The sequence below is a fragment of the Musca autumnalis genome, unplaced genomic scaffold (assembly GCF_047663935.1).
Source record: "Musca autumnalis isolate F117 unplaced genomic scaffold, ASM4766393v1 scaffold_3, whole genome shotgun sequence".
NCBI classification, from domain to species: Eukaryota; Metazoa; Arthropoda; class Insecta; order Diptera; family Muscidae; genus Musca; species Musca autumnalis.
The window spans coordinates 195,949,975-195,968,014 of record NW_027411866.1 but is presented as its reverse complement, the minus strand read 5'-3'; the positions used below and the strand labels follow the sequence as shown (position 1 = coordinate 195,968,014).

The 18,040-nt window shown below is 37.1% G+C and overlaps 1 protein-coding gene across 4 annotated transcripts in view; it reads left to right on the top strand.

Moving 5' to 3' along the window:
• Positions 1 to 18,040, top strand: part of LOC141398665 (galactokinase-like) — a 184,452-nt gene that overhangs the window by 73,686 nt on the left and 92,726 nt on the right. For all 4 annotated transcript variants that reach the window (XM_073976189.1, XM_073976186.1, XM_073976187.1 and 1 more), the window contains one exon: positions 11,152 to 11,339. In XM_073976189.1, coding sequence (XP_073832290.1) covers positions 11,152 to 11,339 — 188 coding nt within the window. The remainder of the gene's footprint in view (positions 1 to 11,151; positions 11,340 to 18,040) is intronic.

The window sequence follows — 18,040 nt, the reverse complement described above, 5'->3', positions numbered from 1 at the left end:
TTTATTTATTTATTTATTTATTTATTTATTTATTTATTTATTTATTTATTTATTTATTTATTTATTTATTTATTTATTTATTTATTTATTTATTTATTTATTTATTTATTTATTTATTTATTTATTTATTTATTTATTTATTTATTTATTTATTTATTTATTTATTTATTTATTTATTTATTTATTTATTTATTTATTTATTTATTTATTTATTTATTTATTTATTTATTTATTTATTTATTTATTTATTTATTTATTTATTGGTCATTGCCACTATTTTATGGTAAAATATGCAATATCTTTCAAACAATGTACTTATTTGTCGCCTAAAGGTACTATATCCAAGAAGCATTTTCTATCGCCCATTACCCGAAGCAGTCACTCCCGGGCGATAGAAACACACATCCCCGATATCGCATTCTTATTGATGTAGGCACACCGTTCGGGAAGAAATGAACCACGCATTCGTTTCCTCATAAATGTGTCTCATGCGTTGCCTTTGAAAGTATCGCTTTAGTCCAGAGTCGAGAGTCACGATGGCGATATTTTTATGAGGAAACGAATGCGTGGTTCATTTCTTCCCGAACGGTGTGCCTACATCAATAAGAATGCGATATCGCGGATGTGTGTTTCTATCGCCCGGGAGTGACTACTTCGGGTAATGGGCGATAGAAAATGCTTGCTGGGATGCAAACGAAAAACTAGAATTGTACAATAAAAACTTTTACAATTTACCTTTTGGAAAAAAATGTTACAAACTCTATTCGGTAGGATTTGGATTTGTTTGAGAAAAGTTAGAAGAATTAAACCACAAGGCACGGACACACACACAACTATTCAACAGACACGAATACAAACGTAACAGCTAACACGACCAATATCCCAGCCAGCAATTGGGAGTGAGTTTCTCACTTCCTCCATCAGAAGTAATCGCATTCTGAACTTCTATTCTAGAAAATAGCGATCCTTTATCATTTTACAATAACAATTGCATTGCTGTCCCTTTTTGAACTTCTTGAATAACTACCTAGTGTCAGAAAAGGAGATCGAAATTTTATTATTGCTTTTTTACACTAACAATGCTACTACTTACGACTATCGCATGGGCAGACACTTTCTCTGGTCAATGCAGACACTTCGATTGTTTACGTTCATTTGAGGCGTGTACAACCTTAAACTAATATAAGACTTTAGTCTATCTGGTGTTTATAAGGTACGGTGGTGCAGTGGTAAGCATGTTCGCTTTGCATTCTTAAGGTCATGGGTTTGATTTCCAGGCCAGGCAACATAACATTTTTAAAAGTACAAAAATTAATGAAGATGGCAATTTCATCTAAGGATAGTTCTTTAAAAACGTATGTAATTTGGAACATTAATTAGAATAGTAAAAAATAAAAATTAAAAGAATAACAACAGATAAAATGAAAAACGAAAAAAATGTTTTTTTTTTCCTCACAACCTATTTTATCGCTAAAAGTACTTCTAGGAAGTCTCGAAAGCGGCATTCACAAGTAGTGTCGTGGACGTGGTTCATTTCTTCCCGAACGGTGTGCCTACTTCAATTAGAATGCGAGATCGCGGATGTGTATTTCTATCGCCTGGGAGTGACTGCTTCGGGTAATGGGCGATAAAAAATGCTTGCTGGGATGTAAGAAGCAATGCGGATTTGAATTCGACTATGAACGTGTACACAATTATCATGTGAACACAGGTGTAGGAAAATTATTCAAATAAAAAAGAACAAAAGAATGAAAAAATTATTAGTATGAGAGTTGGCCCCCCTGAAAACAAAAGAAAAATCATTACAAATTATGGTATTTTCCGAGGGAATATTAGCACTGCTAATAATTTCAATTGTATGCCTCGAAACGGATGAATGTACAAAAGGTAGTCTATAATTGTCCATTGTAATATAGAGGAAGGATAAACTTTATGCAAAAGACAATGGCAAAAATATTCTCTTACTTACTACCGTACTCGTGGGTAAAAGTGTGTGTTTAACAATGAATAGGATTTGCTACTACACAGCTTCACCTAAAATCATGTATTTGTACATCTTTGTATTTTAGAAACGACCCCCCAGCCACACATTTGTAGTTATAAAATACACCGTTATGGTATATTACATTATTCATATTTCCTACTTTTCCGTTACCCAGCAATTCATTTTCCATAACCATTCTCTCCGAATAAAAGAAGAATGCCGCATATGTGTAGTAAAAATGATTTTACCGTCACATATCCGACAGTCAGGAATATGTTATCGCCTTCAATTTGTAAGAATATATGGAATTGTACTCAGATGTGAGTCATGTATGTTGTGATTTTATGGGTTGATTTTAGAAAGAATAGAATTCAATACACATATTTTTTACAGTACAGTGGTATTGACATTTATTATTATAATAATTTAAATTACACAGATTGAATTACTGACGATAAAAACTGCCTATGGAATGATACATTGATATGGCAATTTAAAGGGTAATGCTAGTGTTTAAGTTAGAATTGATTCTACAACTTTTAATTGGCCCTATGAATTGCATAGGTATATTCGTTGAAATCTCCTCATTCCTATTTATTACACCCCTGTAATAGTATGAGAGATTTCAACGAATATTCACTTGACAACCGCCCTCTTGAAGCATCTATGCAGATGTCAACACAACACTAATAAAAACATAAACAGAAACAAGATCGATCGAAAGCTTGACTTGCAAGCAACAAACCCGCGCTTTATCGTAAGCATAAATACATATCGTTGTATTCTTATTCGCAAAGGTAATATTGTTTACCATTGAATAAACACCGGCAATTGAGCCAAACCTTCTACTAAAATTATTGTGTTTTATTTTATTCTATTTTCATTGTTATTGACGGCCACACGTACGCATTGGGCGTACTGGCTCCACTGGGGAGTCTTTGCAACACTTGTTCCCCCCAAGTCCCTATAGTGCGGACTAAAGATTTGGCCGCTTCGGGCCGAATAAACATTTGGTCCAATCGAACCGGATCTTCCAGCGAATTGAAAATACAGTCCACAATACCATTGGAGTTCACCTATTTTATTGGTACGTATAGTGCAAAGTGAGCATTGAAATAAATAAAAACAAGTGTTCGTTTGTTTGTTTGTGGCCATCTCGTTTTACAACGTCACAGATTCCTTATTTTTGTCGGTCGGTCAAAGTCCAAATCGTGGACAGACGTACAGACATACGGGAATAACAAAATCAAAACAAAAATAATAAATATTTTGTTCCAAATATTTCGCTTATTTTTCGTTCTTTTTCTCCTAATTTGTCGTTGTAAATTTCTTTTACTTATTGCTTTGTTGTTGCAGAAAGTGTTAAAATATTCCCCAGATCTACATTGATTTCGTGTAAATATTCAAACATACTGTCATAAATACATCGTTTACATATTTACACTGCACGACCTATTCGTGGTCCCTTCTGCTTTGATAAACACACGTTCGTATATCTACATACTCCAGCATCGTCGCTTTGTCGTACCGCAGGGATGGAAAATAAAAAATTCCAAAAAGTACTAAAATGGTACTTTTTCATTTAAAAGGTACTTTTATAAATTAAAAATTTTTACTCAGTAAAAACAACGACAAAGGCTTATATCATGAAATCTGAAGAATGTTGCAGAATCGTATATATTTTTATACCTTTCTGGAGGGTATAATTAACTTTGTTTCCGTTTGTAACACATCAAAATATTCGTCGGAGACTCTACCGGTTCCTGACGATTTTCGATATTTTGAAGGTTTGACCCACATTATCATACCAAAATTGTTGGTATTAGTCTTCGATGATCTTCATTCATAATTTTACAACTGTTTTTGCAGTTGTCGGAAAGCTTACGTCACACAGCCAACTTTTTGGATTTTGACAATCAATACATGAAGTCAACTGTCCTGTCATGTGCAAACGCAGGGTTAGTGACTGTAACTTTGTTTTTCGGCTTCTCAATGAGTGGAAGAGCTCCACCAAGAAAATGATCAATAAAGATTCATATTTTGGTATATTCCCAATATGAAGGTACATACTATTGTATATACATATAACAATTTTAAACTTGGAAGCAAAGCGTGAATTTTGCATTTTTAGGGCCTGTTTATGTATGTCGATAAGAAAACGAATGCGTAAGAAAAACTACCAAATTTGAGTGTGTTTTTCAAATTTGATTTTTTGTTTTGAAGCAAAAGCAAAGGAAATATTTTTAAAAAACTATAGTTTGGGTGTGTTTCATGCGCACACATTTACGTTTCGAAATACATAAACTGGGGGTTAGTTTCACATAAAATTGTTCAACCTTTGGGACTAGAGTGTGTGAAATGGTACTTAATTGGCCGCGGGGGTACTTCGGTACTTTTTATAGTGCAATGGTACTGAAAAAAGTACTATTGTACTGAATTTTCCATCCCTGTCGTACCGTCTAGTCGGTCAGTAAGTGGCTTGCATGCAAATATATACACACACGCATGTACGCATAAATATTGCATTTTGGGCATTCCTCTTTCTGTCGTGTCCGTTTTTATTGCACAGTAACCCGCCGGGGTATTATTACACAGTACCCGGTCAGTAAATTAGTACTGTGACACATATTATTATATTTTATAGTAAATATAATAAATCGGTGTCAGGGAACTTTTTAATACAATTTTTGGACATTTTGGAATTGCGTGCACCCTACAATTGGTCAATTGGACCTTTTCTTGTGTAGGGAGTTATTTAAAAATATTTGTTGTGATGCATATAATTTCTTAGAATTTCAATATAGTTTGAAATTTTCCTTGCATTTTTGGCCACAAATACGCCACATTCGGTGGCTATTTGTATAAATTCGATATTGCACGCACCCTACAGTCGCTCAATTGGATTTGTTCTTGTGTAGGGAGCTTTTTACTCGAATTTTGTAATTTTTTTTTTGGAATTTCAATATAGTTTGAAATTTGTGTTGCATTTTTGGACCCAAAAACACTACAATCGGTGGTTATTTGTATATATTTGATATTGCGTGCACCCTACAATTGTACTTTTCCTTGTTCACGGCGTATTTTAGCCATATTTTTTGCGAATTTTGTAATTTTTGTCTGAAATTTAGATTTTGTTCAAATTTCTTGTTGCACTTTTGCTCAAATATACACTACATTCGGTAGTTATTTGTGGATTTTTGGTTCACATTAGATATTTATTATTGGTGTTACTCCAAAATAACATATTATAGTGCAGTTTTTGATAATTATCATATTCAGATTGTTGGTACATTAAATGATAATTTACAACTTTTACATAGACTTTGGAATTAAAATATTGGTTTTAAATTCTAAGGCACTTTGGTTGCTCAGAGGCAATTGCTAATTGTATTTTTGTTTGCAAAATTTAGTGAATTTTTGTGAAATTTTGAATATCGTTTCGAATTTAAGATTGCGATTTTAAATTAGCACGCTACAATTGGTAGCTTGAGAATTTCTCCTTTTGTGGAAAATATTTTAGTGTGCATTTTAGCGATATTAAATATAGTTTAAAATTTTCAATCTGAAAATTTCCGCTACAATTGCCAAAGATAATCCTGTTGGATGTTTCATTGATTTTCGTTGAGAAATCAGTTTATTTGGTTAAATATTTCATTTAATCAAACTTATCTTTTCTTCGGTGTTTTGATATTTTATTTCTGGATAAAATTGAGTTTGTCGCACATTATTTTCTAGTCATTTCGTTGACATTATTATTAGTTGAACTCTGTTTACGATTTTGTTGATTTTGATTTGTCTGCAATCTGTGCACTAAAAATGGCTTTCACTCCTATGACTTTATTCATTCTTGCTTCTAAGTCTATCGTGACTTTCGCCGCAAACCTCAGCGCATTAAAAGAAGAGGACATAGACTTTTTTGACCTTGAAGTTAGGAGTGAAGAAATTGGAAAATTGTGGAAGAACTTACAGGAAGCTTTTAATAAATGCCTCTCTTCTATAGAAAATCCCGAAAAACTAAATATCATTCAAGAAAAGTATAAGGAGACGCATCAAAAATGTATAAATTGTTCGTCAACAATAAATAGATTGTTGTTAAAGTTTAGTAGTTCTGCTAAAATGTCCCCGTACTCATTGGAAAATAGTTCGGTAGATTCCTTAACGGAGCATCCCGGTGATATTTCTTCGAAAATCCTGTCGTGTGATGCAAATGTTAAAGACCTGAGTTTGTCGTCCCACACTTCTCGTGATGTGGGTACCCAGGTATCTAATTCTACAATATCGAATATTGAGAAACCTAGAGCAGGCCCAAACTTCATGGTTGATCTTCCAAATTTTAATAGCAATCATAATCTTGCGTTACCTCCTTTGGATGTTGAGGTTTTCAATGGAAATATTCTAAATTGGCCCACTTTCAGAGATTTGTTTAGTGCGGTTTATATAAATAACTCCCAGTTGACAGATATTGAACGCTTGTGTCATCTGGTGAGTAAAACTAGTGGTGAGGCTCGAGAAATTGTCTCGAAGTTTCCTCTGACTCATAGGAGTTTCGATCTTGTGTGGGATGAATTGAACTCCACATACGATAATCCACGTTTGCTTGTCCACAGCCAATTGAAATCGTTGTTTTCGCTTCCTGTGTTGGATCAGGAAACTAGTTTGGGACTTAAGTCAATACAACGTGGGATCAATAGTTGCCTTTCGGCAATGGCAATTTATGAAATACCTACGGATAATTGGGATCCGATCGTGGTTTTCATTTGTTTACAAAAATTGCCTAAGATCACACACGCGTTATGGGAGCAAAGTGTGACAAATAAGTCTCGTCTTTCAACTTGGAAAGAATTATATGCATTCTTGACAGAGAGAATTCGTACTCTTCTGTGTTTGCACGAGATGAGAAGTGTTGGCACTTTGTATAATTCGACTTGTAAAGTGTCTCCTAAATCTTGTACTTCTCCTCACTCTTCTTCCAGTCCCAAACACTTTTCGGCACCTCTTCGTTCGTTTCCTAATTCTTGTTGCGTTCTTTGTTCAGAGCAACAACACAAATTAAATGGTTGTCAGCGGTTTGTAAATTGTACACCGTTGGAGAGATACAAATTGGTCAAAAGGCATCGTTTGTGTGTGAATTGCCTACGGAAGGGACACGAAGTCAAAAATTGTGCTAGTCGTTGTTGTCGAAAGTGCAATCAGAGACATCATACTCTATTGCACAGAGATCGCTCTATTGTGAGCAGTCCGAGTCAAATTGTGACTCCCAGAAGTTCGAAGTTGTCTGCTTCAGCTTCCACTTTTCGGCCTGGGACTTTAAATTGTAGCACCAGTTCGTCTACATCTAGCGCTCCATCGACATCGGTCGATAATTTAGTTCGAAAATCCTTCCATGTTACGCAGGAAAGAAAAGTTCTATTGGGAACAGCGCTGGTGAATATCGTTCATCAGGGAGCTTCTTTTCCTGCTAGGGCGCTGATCGACCCGGCTTCTGAGTCGTCTTTAATTTCGGAAAGACTTCAGAAGGATCTGAAACTCCAAGTTCAATCAACTAAATCAACCATCTCTGGAGTTAATGGGACTGTCGCAGCTACATGCCCTAAAAGTTGTTTATTGAAACTTCGTAGTCGTGGTGACAGGTCGTCCATTTTTCAAACTTCCGCGTTGGTTGTAGATTCCATATCAGGAAATCTTCCAACATTTTCGGTCACTTCGGACCTTAAGGAAGACTTGACAAATATAGTTTTGGCAGATCCTCAATTCGGCGAATCGCGTCCCGTTGATATTTTGATAGGAGCAGATTTGTACCCGAAGATAATTAAAAATCATTCTCTTCGACTTTCGTCTGGTTCACTGCTCGCTCAAAATACATCGTTTGGGTGGATCATTACTGGCCCTGTGACATAAATTGTCGTTTTCGTAAATGGTACGGAAAATCGTTGTAAAGCGGCTCAAACAAACATAACGAACGTTAGCTCACGTTGCGCTATCGTTCGCGGGGTCCCTAATGGCCCTTTCGTTAGCCAGGTTTATAGTGATCTGCACAACAGCTGGGTCCCTAATGGCCCAGTTGCTTGAATGGTCCCTCATGACCATATTTACCGCGGGGTCCCTAATGGCCCGGGGTCCCTAATGGCCCAATCGTTTAGTTTGTAAGCCTGTCACATGGTCCCTAATGGCCATATTTACCGCGGGGTCCCTAATGGCCCGGGGTCCCTCATGGCCCATCGTTTAGCATTTAAGAATGTTTTTGAAAAAATGATATGCTAAAAACAAAAACAAAAAAAAAAAATCAAAAATGTTTGAAAGAAAAAATGTAAAAGGTACTGCTCACGCCTGCACTATGCCATTGCTTTATTTCGTATATTAATAATTAATAATTGCATTGATTCTAAATAGATTAACATTGTATTTGTTAAAACATCTGGATGTTTCAAGGGAGGCGGCAAATGTTTAAGTTAGAATTGATTCTACAACTTTTAATTGGCCCTATGAATTGCATAGGTATATTCGTTGAAATCTCCTCATTCCTATTTATTACACCCCTGTAATAGTATGAGAGATTTCAACGAATATTCACTTGACAACCGCCCTCTTGAAGCATCTATGCAGATGTCAACACAACACTAATAAAAACATAAACAGAAACAAGATCGATCGAAAGCTTGACTTGCAAGCAACAAACCCGCGCTTTATCGTAAGCATAAATACATATCGTTGTATTCTTATTCGCAAAGGTAATATTGTTTACCATTGAATAAACACCGGCAATTGAGCCAAACCTTCTACTAAAATTATTGTGTTTTATTTTATTCTATTTTCATTGTTATTGACGGCCACACGTACGCATTGGGCGTACTGGCTCCACTGGGGAGTCTTTGCAACACTTGTTCCCCCCAAGTCCCTATAGTGCGGACTAAAGATTTGGCCGCTTCGGGCCGAATAAACAGCTAGAGTGTGGCAGACACCGACACCGATCGAACATAGTCGTTTTTCTCTATTGCATATACTTCCGAAACCCATATAATTAAATTAATTTTTCAATTCAACGTCCTTTTCATGGTGCGCCTTAACTAATTTTAAATGAAAGGTGCATACAACTGGGAAGTTTTTGTGGATTTTGAAACTACAATTTTCATAGATAAGAAAAATAAAAACAAGTAAGAAAGTATCAGTTGGCTTTGCCGACAGAGATATACCCTCAGTCTATGTGAATTGAATCTTTCATATACGGGCAGATCAAATGTATTTAGGGTCTTTTCAGAATATATGGACATAGTCCATTATAGAAGTGGATCTTATTTTGAGAGTCATATCTTTTCGATAAATATCGCACCCACTAGTCATTTCAGTGGGTCATCGTATAACATTTGGTGGGCCAGTTTGCCAGGAAGCATGAACTTGTCCACGGAAAACATAATATCGCTGTAAACAGGACCACAGCCAATAGCATCGGTATACATTTCTAAAGGATCTTCGAACAGACCCTAAACTGCACTTAAACAAAACTTTTGAAGTTTTGCTGGGGAGGTACTTTAAGGAGAGGACCAATATGGGCCATTTTAGAAGTTAAACTAAATTTGGACAAAATATTAGAAGATTCCAAGTTTGGACTAAATTGGAAATTTTAGGAGGGGAAGTACTGGAAGTTGTGGACCGGTATTGTCGATCTTCGAACTGAAACTAAGTTTGGACAAAATATGACGTAGGCCAAATTGTAGACCAAATCCGTTGACCAGTTCTAGTGCTATAGTTCGCTCCAGCCACCACACATGGTGCCATAGTGATTTTTACAACTTTCGGGCTATTTTCTCAGAAAGTATTTACTTGCCCCTGAAAAAACTTGTACCACAGTAAAGGGGGTCAGTGAATGCAATTTGCTTCAACAAAAATCAAAGGGATTCGAGAGCAGGTCTTAAACCGAACTTATCCGAAAATTTGTGTGGGAGGTACCCGAAGGGGTAGATATATTAAGATGTGCAAAGTATGGACTAAATCGGTTACTCCCTTCAAGAGTTATCGTGCGCACAAATTTTCCGAACATTCCGAACATTGGTTCGAATCGGTTGATCCGTTCGAGAGTTATCGTGCGCACCAGCCAGCCAGACAGACGGACGGACGGACGGACGGACGGACATTGCTAAATCGACTCCAACTTGTGTGAAACGGATTTCGTCCAAACATACTTAGGGTATAAAAACGTCATTTCGGTGAGACACATTTTGCCCGTATCAAAGTGTATATACCCTCCTGAGCATAAATGCTGAGGGTATAAAAATCGCCGGAGAGATTTTCAAATAAATAGCGGTCAAAGTTCACATTTTTAGGATTTTTTAGGTTTTCACGATTTTGCTTGGAAACCGCAAGTTCTATCGTAATCGGACTAAAGAAAATGTCGTAGCAATGAAAATTCTCTGCAAGATTGGCCTTAATTTAATTTAATTTTAATTAACTTACCTTTTTTTAATTTTAGCATTTTTGAGATATAGAATCTGGTATTCTTGATAAGGAGGTTACATAAATAAGATATTTTCCATTAAAAAAGTTTCAATGTATTAATTCTGATATTTGACCATCAACGTCAATGAATTTTAAAGCTCAGACGGTCCATTCTGTCAGGTTTCAACATTTCGAATCCATTTTGATGTTTTGAAGACAATTTGCGTGTGGGCCCTTCATGGCCTATATACCAGTCATTACGCACTCTTCGATATTTTTACTTCAGTATTCACCTATGTAAAAATCATTCTCTGTTGAACTTTGTAATCGGTGAACACATCACTGTTCAACAAATTCCATTTCCCTAGCCTGTGTTTAATCTCTTTTACAGGCAGACACACAGATAGGGAGTCAAACAAACATTGTTGTTTTATTATAACCTGTGAGAGTTTGTATAAATTTCCTAACATAGAAAAATTGAATTTTCCTATTACATTTCAAAATACGTTTTCAAAACTTTGTCCTTTTTTGTGTATTGTTTATATCCTTTCGTAAGGCATGCACACAAAGTAAATTTAGTATATGCAGGTGCCTGTGTTTATGAGTGTGTGTGTCAATATGAAGTGTCCTTTGTCTTTCTATGCCCCTGTATTTGCATGTATGTAGGTAGCTTTATGTATATTTGTTGGAATGTATTGTATTTTGTTTGTTTTCTTGTTTTGTTTTTGTCATTGTAGCTCTTTGGAAACATTCCAAATTCCATTTGTTGCCGGTGAAAAGGATCTGGTGGTTTTAATTTGCAATTCAGATGTGCGGCATGAGTTATCCGACAGTGAATATCCAACAAGGCGCAAACAATGCTTAGAGGCACTCAAGTTAATGGGACTGAAGAGCTATAGACATGCAACAGAAGGCAACTTGTCAGGTAATTAATGCTTATGTTATTATACGGTGTGGTGTTGGTCGCTCTTTCTATATTTACCTCTGCATACCTTGGAGCATACACATAGATTTGTCTGCATGTATGTCTGTTCATAGGTTGCTATGACCAAAACGATTACCGCTAGTCATGGGAGTCAATGGCTGCTGATTATTCATCTAAATATGTCTGAGCTGATTGCTGCTGTTGGCTTGTATGGCGTATTTGCTAAGGACACCGTCATAAACTTGGCGGCTTCATTATCTCCACAGCACATTAACATAATTTCAATGTTCTACTTGCTACGCAAGATGAATATTTTTGCCGTGTGGACAATTTCCAAGTGCTGATGATAAAGATAATAAAGACTATACGGTTGCCAAAAATATTTTTTAAAGCATCTTTGCACGTGAGGTGCCAAACAAATAGGATTTGACAAACATTTGAGAACAAAATACACAAAAGAAGAGAAAAACAAACAAAGCCACTTCCTTTTCCTGATGATAATAACAATGGGAAATAATGTTTTTTACACTCGTTGTGCAGCTGCAAACTTTTGGCAGTAATCAGAAATATCTAATTAAAATTTTGATTTCAGCATTATTTTGTTACGTTATGGAGGTTAGGCTTTAATATAACTTATATTTCTTATAAATGTGGAATCGAAAATGAGGAATCGAAATAGGTTAAAGCGATGCGATTCGAATTGAATGTGAAGTAATAACAAAATATGGCCAATAAGCTATAGTAGTAATTCTTACAATAATCTATACCATGTTTTTTAAGCTTCCGGACATTTATCGTCAGTACATATCTTTTTATGAACATACTTGCTTACTTAGCTGGCCCATTACAGGACATTTGTTCCGTAGACCGAACTAAGAAAAGATCTCCAATTCTCTCTGTTTAGTGCTTCGTTTTTTGGAATACCGCGCCTTGTCATATCTTCATCCACTTGTTTGCGCCATCTATTCTTTGGCCTACTCATGAACAGGTTGTTTAAAACTGATGAGAAATGTTTGCTACTTTATCACCAATTCCTACTCAAAGGTCCGACAATGTTGGCTATTTTCCGTTAAATTTGCTCATCGAATCGCAAAGATTTGATTGTTGTTGTATGATGTATTTTATTTCATTGATTCGGCTTTGCTTCCAACGCCAAGTTTAGAAACAAAGCCACCTGAATAGGAACAACAACGGTTGGTGTTATGTGCTGCGTGAGCAGCTACTGTTGGGGGAACTGCGGGGGAGTCGCGAGATCAGATGACGACGACCCGTCGTAGTTCCTTGCATGGACGAGTCCGGAACAAAAACTACAGCTTACAGCGTTGTGATGGTTGCAACTTTCTGATGAAGGATCCCACTAGAAGTAGTGGTGGGGGACTGGCCTTCCCAGTATGTTCAATACAGACCTATCTCGCTTAAGCCTGGCTCTAATGACCCGTAAATGAAATGTGGAACTCCAGAGTTGAAGTTGCTTAACGTATACATCCCGCCGATAAATAGCTGTATTGACCCAACATTAGCCCGCTTTTGTATGCTCATAACCGCTGGTCATGGGGGACTACAATGCTCATAATGAGCATGGCACGACTAGAGGGGTACAGTGCTGGCTGAGCAGATTGATAGCTTTACGTTTTGCACGATTAATGAGGATGACCCTACCAGAATTAGCGTAGAGTGTCACAGTTCGCCAAACAAAACCATAATGTCACCTGGTTTCACAAATGACGTCACCTTGCAACCCGTTGTTTCTTATGGATCAGAACATCTTCCCACAATTGTCTGCATCAGAAGGCAGCCTAATTTCGTCACCTCTGAGCGCTGCACTATCATCAATCATGGGAACGCTAATTGGCCGAGTTTCAGAGAGTTCACTAATCTCCGCTTCAGAAATCTGCCCAACCATTCTGATGTTTTGGTAGCAGAACGGACGTTTCGAAGCATCGTCACTGCTGCAGTCGCTCACCATATACATACATGCTGGTCGATTATCCGAAGTGAGACCAAACTTCCCGGCAGAGGCGACCATACAAGCAAATGAGCGTGATGCGCTTCGTTGTGCAGACCCCAGTGACCCCAGAGTCAATGAGCTGATACTGGAAGTTAACAGGTTGGTCGGTGTGCATAAACGAAATAAGTGGTTAAATCATCTGAGGATTTGCAACCCTGGAAAGAAAAAAGATAGGACCTCAGTCACGTTTGGCAACGTTGCGCTGACAGATTCGAAGAGGTGCGTAGGTTATTTAAATTGCAAGTTTGTCGAGCTCACCGGCAGTAACAGGATGAAGAGCATTGTACTACGTCGCATTAGATGTCTTCCTGGTGAGGATGAACTACTGCAGTTTCCAAAGCGTTGGACCCTGATGGAATGTCCATAAAACTACCATAAGTTCGTCTATAATGACTGTCTTCAGCTCTCCTATAAAGACTCTCTACTTGTCGTCTATAAGGACTCCCTCCTGTTCTTCTATAAAGACTCCCTTCTGCTCGTCTATATAGACTCCTTTCTGCTCGTCTATAAAGACTCCCTTCTGCTCGTCTATAAAGACTCCCTTCTGCTCGTCTATAAAGACTCCCTTCTGCTCGTCTATAAAGACTCCCTTATGCTCGTATGTAAAGACTCCCTTCTGCTCCTATATAAAGACTCCCTTCTGCTCGTCTATAAAGACTCCCTTCTGTTCTTCTATAAAAACTCCCTTCTGCTCGTCTATAAAAACTCCCTTCTGGTCGTCCATGAAGACTCCCTTTGGTAGTCTTAAGCGTCGTTTCATAACTGTTGATGATACATGGATCCACCAATATACTCCAGAGACAAAAGAACAATCCAAAAAATGGACTGAAGATGGAGGAAGTGCCCCAAAGAAGGCAACAACAATTCAATCGGCTGGTAAGGTTATGGCAACGGGTTTTTGGGACTTCAAAGGTATTTTATTGATTGACTATCTGCAAAAGGGTAAAACAATAAATTCAGAGTACTATTGCAACCTTTTGGATCAATTAAATGTACAAATTCGAGAAAAACGTCCTGGCTTACAACACAAAAAAATAATTTTTCATCAAGACAACGCACCAGCGCACAAGAGTGTTTTAACAATGGCTAAAATCAACGAATTAAAGTACGAGTTGCTTGACCACCCACCTTATTCTCCTGATTTAGCTCCCAGTGACTTTTACTTGTTCCCAAATCTGAAAAAATTCCTTGCTGGCAAGCGTTTTACCTCAAATGAAGATGCAATTACAGTTGTAAACCACTATTTTGAAGACCTTGAGTAAAACTATTTTAATCAAGGGATAGAATTGCTAGAAAAGCGTTGGACTAAGTGTATTGAAGTTTAAGGAGATTATATTGAAAAATAAGAATATTTTTGAAAAACTAACTATTCTCTTTCATTGATAGGCTAAGAAGTTTACGAACCGCCCTCGTACCCGTTCAAGGTATGGGCAGTTCTCTACAGAGTTGGTTGGTGAATTCACTGAATCCTGGCCAGTTGGCTATCCAATGGTTAAGAAAAGTAAGGCGCTCAGAAATTAAGAAGTCGTGTGGTCTATTGTTGGAGATGAGGATGAGGAGATAGTCGTCAGACTAGTTAACATGATCGATATTTTAGACGAACTACGGTTATCTCCTTTAATCCGATAGGATTGAGAGTTGACCACCTTCCCTTCTCACACGATCCAAGCGCCTTACGTTGCATCCACAAAAACTCCAAAGACTTCGCCGCGAACATTATCCTTCACCGACTCATAACATCTACGGTTTCATAGATCTTAACAAGAAACACTATCACAGGTTATATTATCAGGAATATTACTGTTCGAGTAATACTAGGTGTTAATGACTGCGGCTGGTGCTGCTGTTGGGAAGATTGTAGAGGGGTTTCATAATGTGATGAAGGCAATGTCATCGATCTATAGAGTACGAGACGGAGATAAATGGATTTGGGTATATTCTCTATATCCCAAGAATACGAGACATACCGTTCACAAAATAAAAATAAACAAAAAAGAATTAGGTTTGGTCGGGCCGAACTTTTTATATCCACCACCATAAAATATTCTGCACTAAAATGGAGTAATTATGTTGTGACCAAATACCTAAATGAGGTTAGCAAAAGTATCTGAAATGTCTTCAAACCGTCAGCACCTTCATATGGGGGCTATATCAAAGTGTGGACCTACATATGTTAACAATTTTTGGTGGATATATTTTGTGACCAAAACGTGGGCCGAAATTGACCTGCCAATGAAAAAATACTCGGGTGCAAATAAATTGTGTTCTAGTTCAATTATTGCGCTCTAGCATCTGCAATAATTGAGCTAGAACACTATATTTGATTACAACAGACGGACATGGCCATATCGACTCAGAATTTTATCCTGACCAAGAATATACTTTATAGCTTACCAATTGATCAAATAAAATGTTCACTGTTCAACAACCAAAAGTCTTTTCTGATCATCTGTAAAGAAAACCTATAAGGGTGCCATTTCGGAAGAACATAAAAACTACCATCAGGTCGTCTGTAATGACTGTCTTCAGCTCTCCTATAAAGACTCTCTACTTGCCGTCTATAAGGACTCCCTTCTGGTCTTCTATAAAGACTTCCTTCTGGTCGTCTATAAAGACTCCCTTCTGCTCGTCTATGAAGACTCCCTTCTGCTCGTCTATAAAGACTCCCTTCTGCTCGTTTATAAAGACTCCCTTCTGCTCGTCTATAAAAGCTCCCTTCTGCTAGTCTATAAAAACTCCCTTCTGCTCGTCTATAAAGACTCCCTTCTGCTCGTTTATAAAGACTCCCTTCTGCTCGTCTATAAAAACTCTCTTCTGGTCGTCTATAAAGACTTTCATTTGGTAGTCAATAAAGATTCCATTTTGGTCGTCTATAGCGACCCCCTTCTGGTCGTAAGTAAAAACTACCTTCGGGTTGCCTATAAAGACTCCCTTCGGGGCCTCTATAAAGACTGCCTTCTTGTTTTCTATAAAGGCTGCCTTCTGGTTGTCTATAAAGACTTCCTTCAGCTCGTCTATAAAGACTCCCTTCTGGTCGTCTATAAAGACACCCTTCTGGCCGATATGATGTTTCTTAATTAATTCTCTTTCGAGTTGATGTTTCGTCTATAAAGATTCCAGTTTGGTTGTCTATATAGACTTTCTTTTCGTCATCTCTAAAAGCTCCCTACGGGTCGTCCATAAATACTGCCTTCTGGTCATCTATAAAAACTGCCTTCTTGTCTTCCATAAATACTGCCTTCTGTTCGTCTACAAAAACTACATTCAGCTCGTCTATAAAGACTCCCTTCTGGTCGTCTATAAGGACACCCTTCTGGCCGATATGATGTTTCCTCTTGTCAATCCGGTATAAAGAACTGCCTGTCGTGGGGGTTGTTGTAATTATTAAGTTTGGTTGGTTTCGTTACTATGACAGAGCAAGTTTCAGTCCGCAATATTTCCATTCCGCTAATTTAACACATCTGAAGACAGAATTTTGCCATTAACACGTTATTTGTAACTTCTTCGATAGCCGTGTTGATAAGGTTGGAGAAAGAAGTAGACATTGTTGCTTAGGACTGATGAAACAAATAGCATTAATGTTTTTTTCTATTCTCCAATTGGCAAAAGATTTAAAAGTGGCTTCAATGACCAAAATGTGTTCGTTAAATTTAAGCAGATTAGCTTAACAGAAATAACATGATTTCATACTTAGGGCATCGTCTGTCACTAAAAAACTCTGTAATACTTTCTAAACTATTCAATATCCGCATTAGGCTAAAACGTTGAATTATTTAATATCGTCGTTTGATAAAAGTTTGATATAATTCAAAGGAAAGTGTCTTTTGCTTCGGGATATGGAGGAAAAGGACATAATATGAATAAAAGTTCTAAATAAGCTTATAAAACAATCTCTCTCTCTCTTATAAAATCATCTCTCTTTAATATAATGGCTAGGGGAGCAGCTTTAAGTATTGATGTATTGCTATAGGGCAAAATGCTACAAAGTTATTTCCAATATCCGGTTTCAGTTCCATGGTGTTAGGTAAGCATAATCTAATTTGCTTACCATCAATGGAATTGTATACTCTGTGAGATTAAACACATTTATGGATACTGATGTCAAGCAAATATTTAAGGACACATAAATAGAAATTCTTCTTTACCCGTCCAAGCATTCTCTTAAATATTTAAACTGAAATTTCATTGAACTCAACGAAATAAGAAATTCCTTTATACCCTTTGGCATTCATTATGCTCTACAAGAAAATTTCAAATTAAAAATGAAAAACCTGAAAACTTTTAATCTCACATCATTAATACTGTCGTTTGGCATCATTAAAATCAATTTACAACTTGTAGTTCCATCAATGCCTTCATTGGAGTACTGAGCTTTGTACGGTGTGGAACAAAATTAAGTTTCTTCCCAACAGTACTCGGCATCTGTCATGTACTACCCAGGAAGCAGCAAAGACAACGTTTCTTTGCTAGTTGATCCTTTTTAATGACTAACGCTGCCCTCCTGTATGTCTCGTACTGTTGGTGTTGTTGTCCGTATTTATGTTGCAACGCTATACAATGTCCTCAAATAGTATTTGGTTTTCAATGGATTCTTTTTTGTTTTTTGTGCTGCTGCTGGCTGCAGCATTCTTTCATTTGTTACATGTCCAGAGCAACGGCATTTGTTTATCATTGCAATTTGTCCCAACTACGT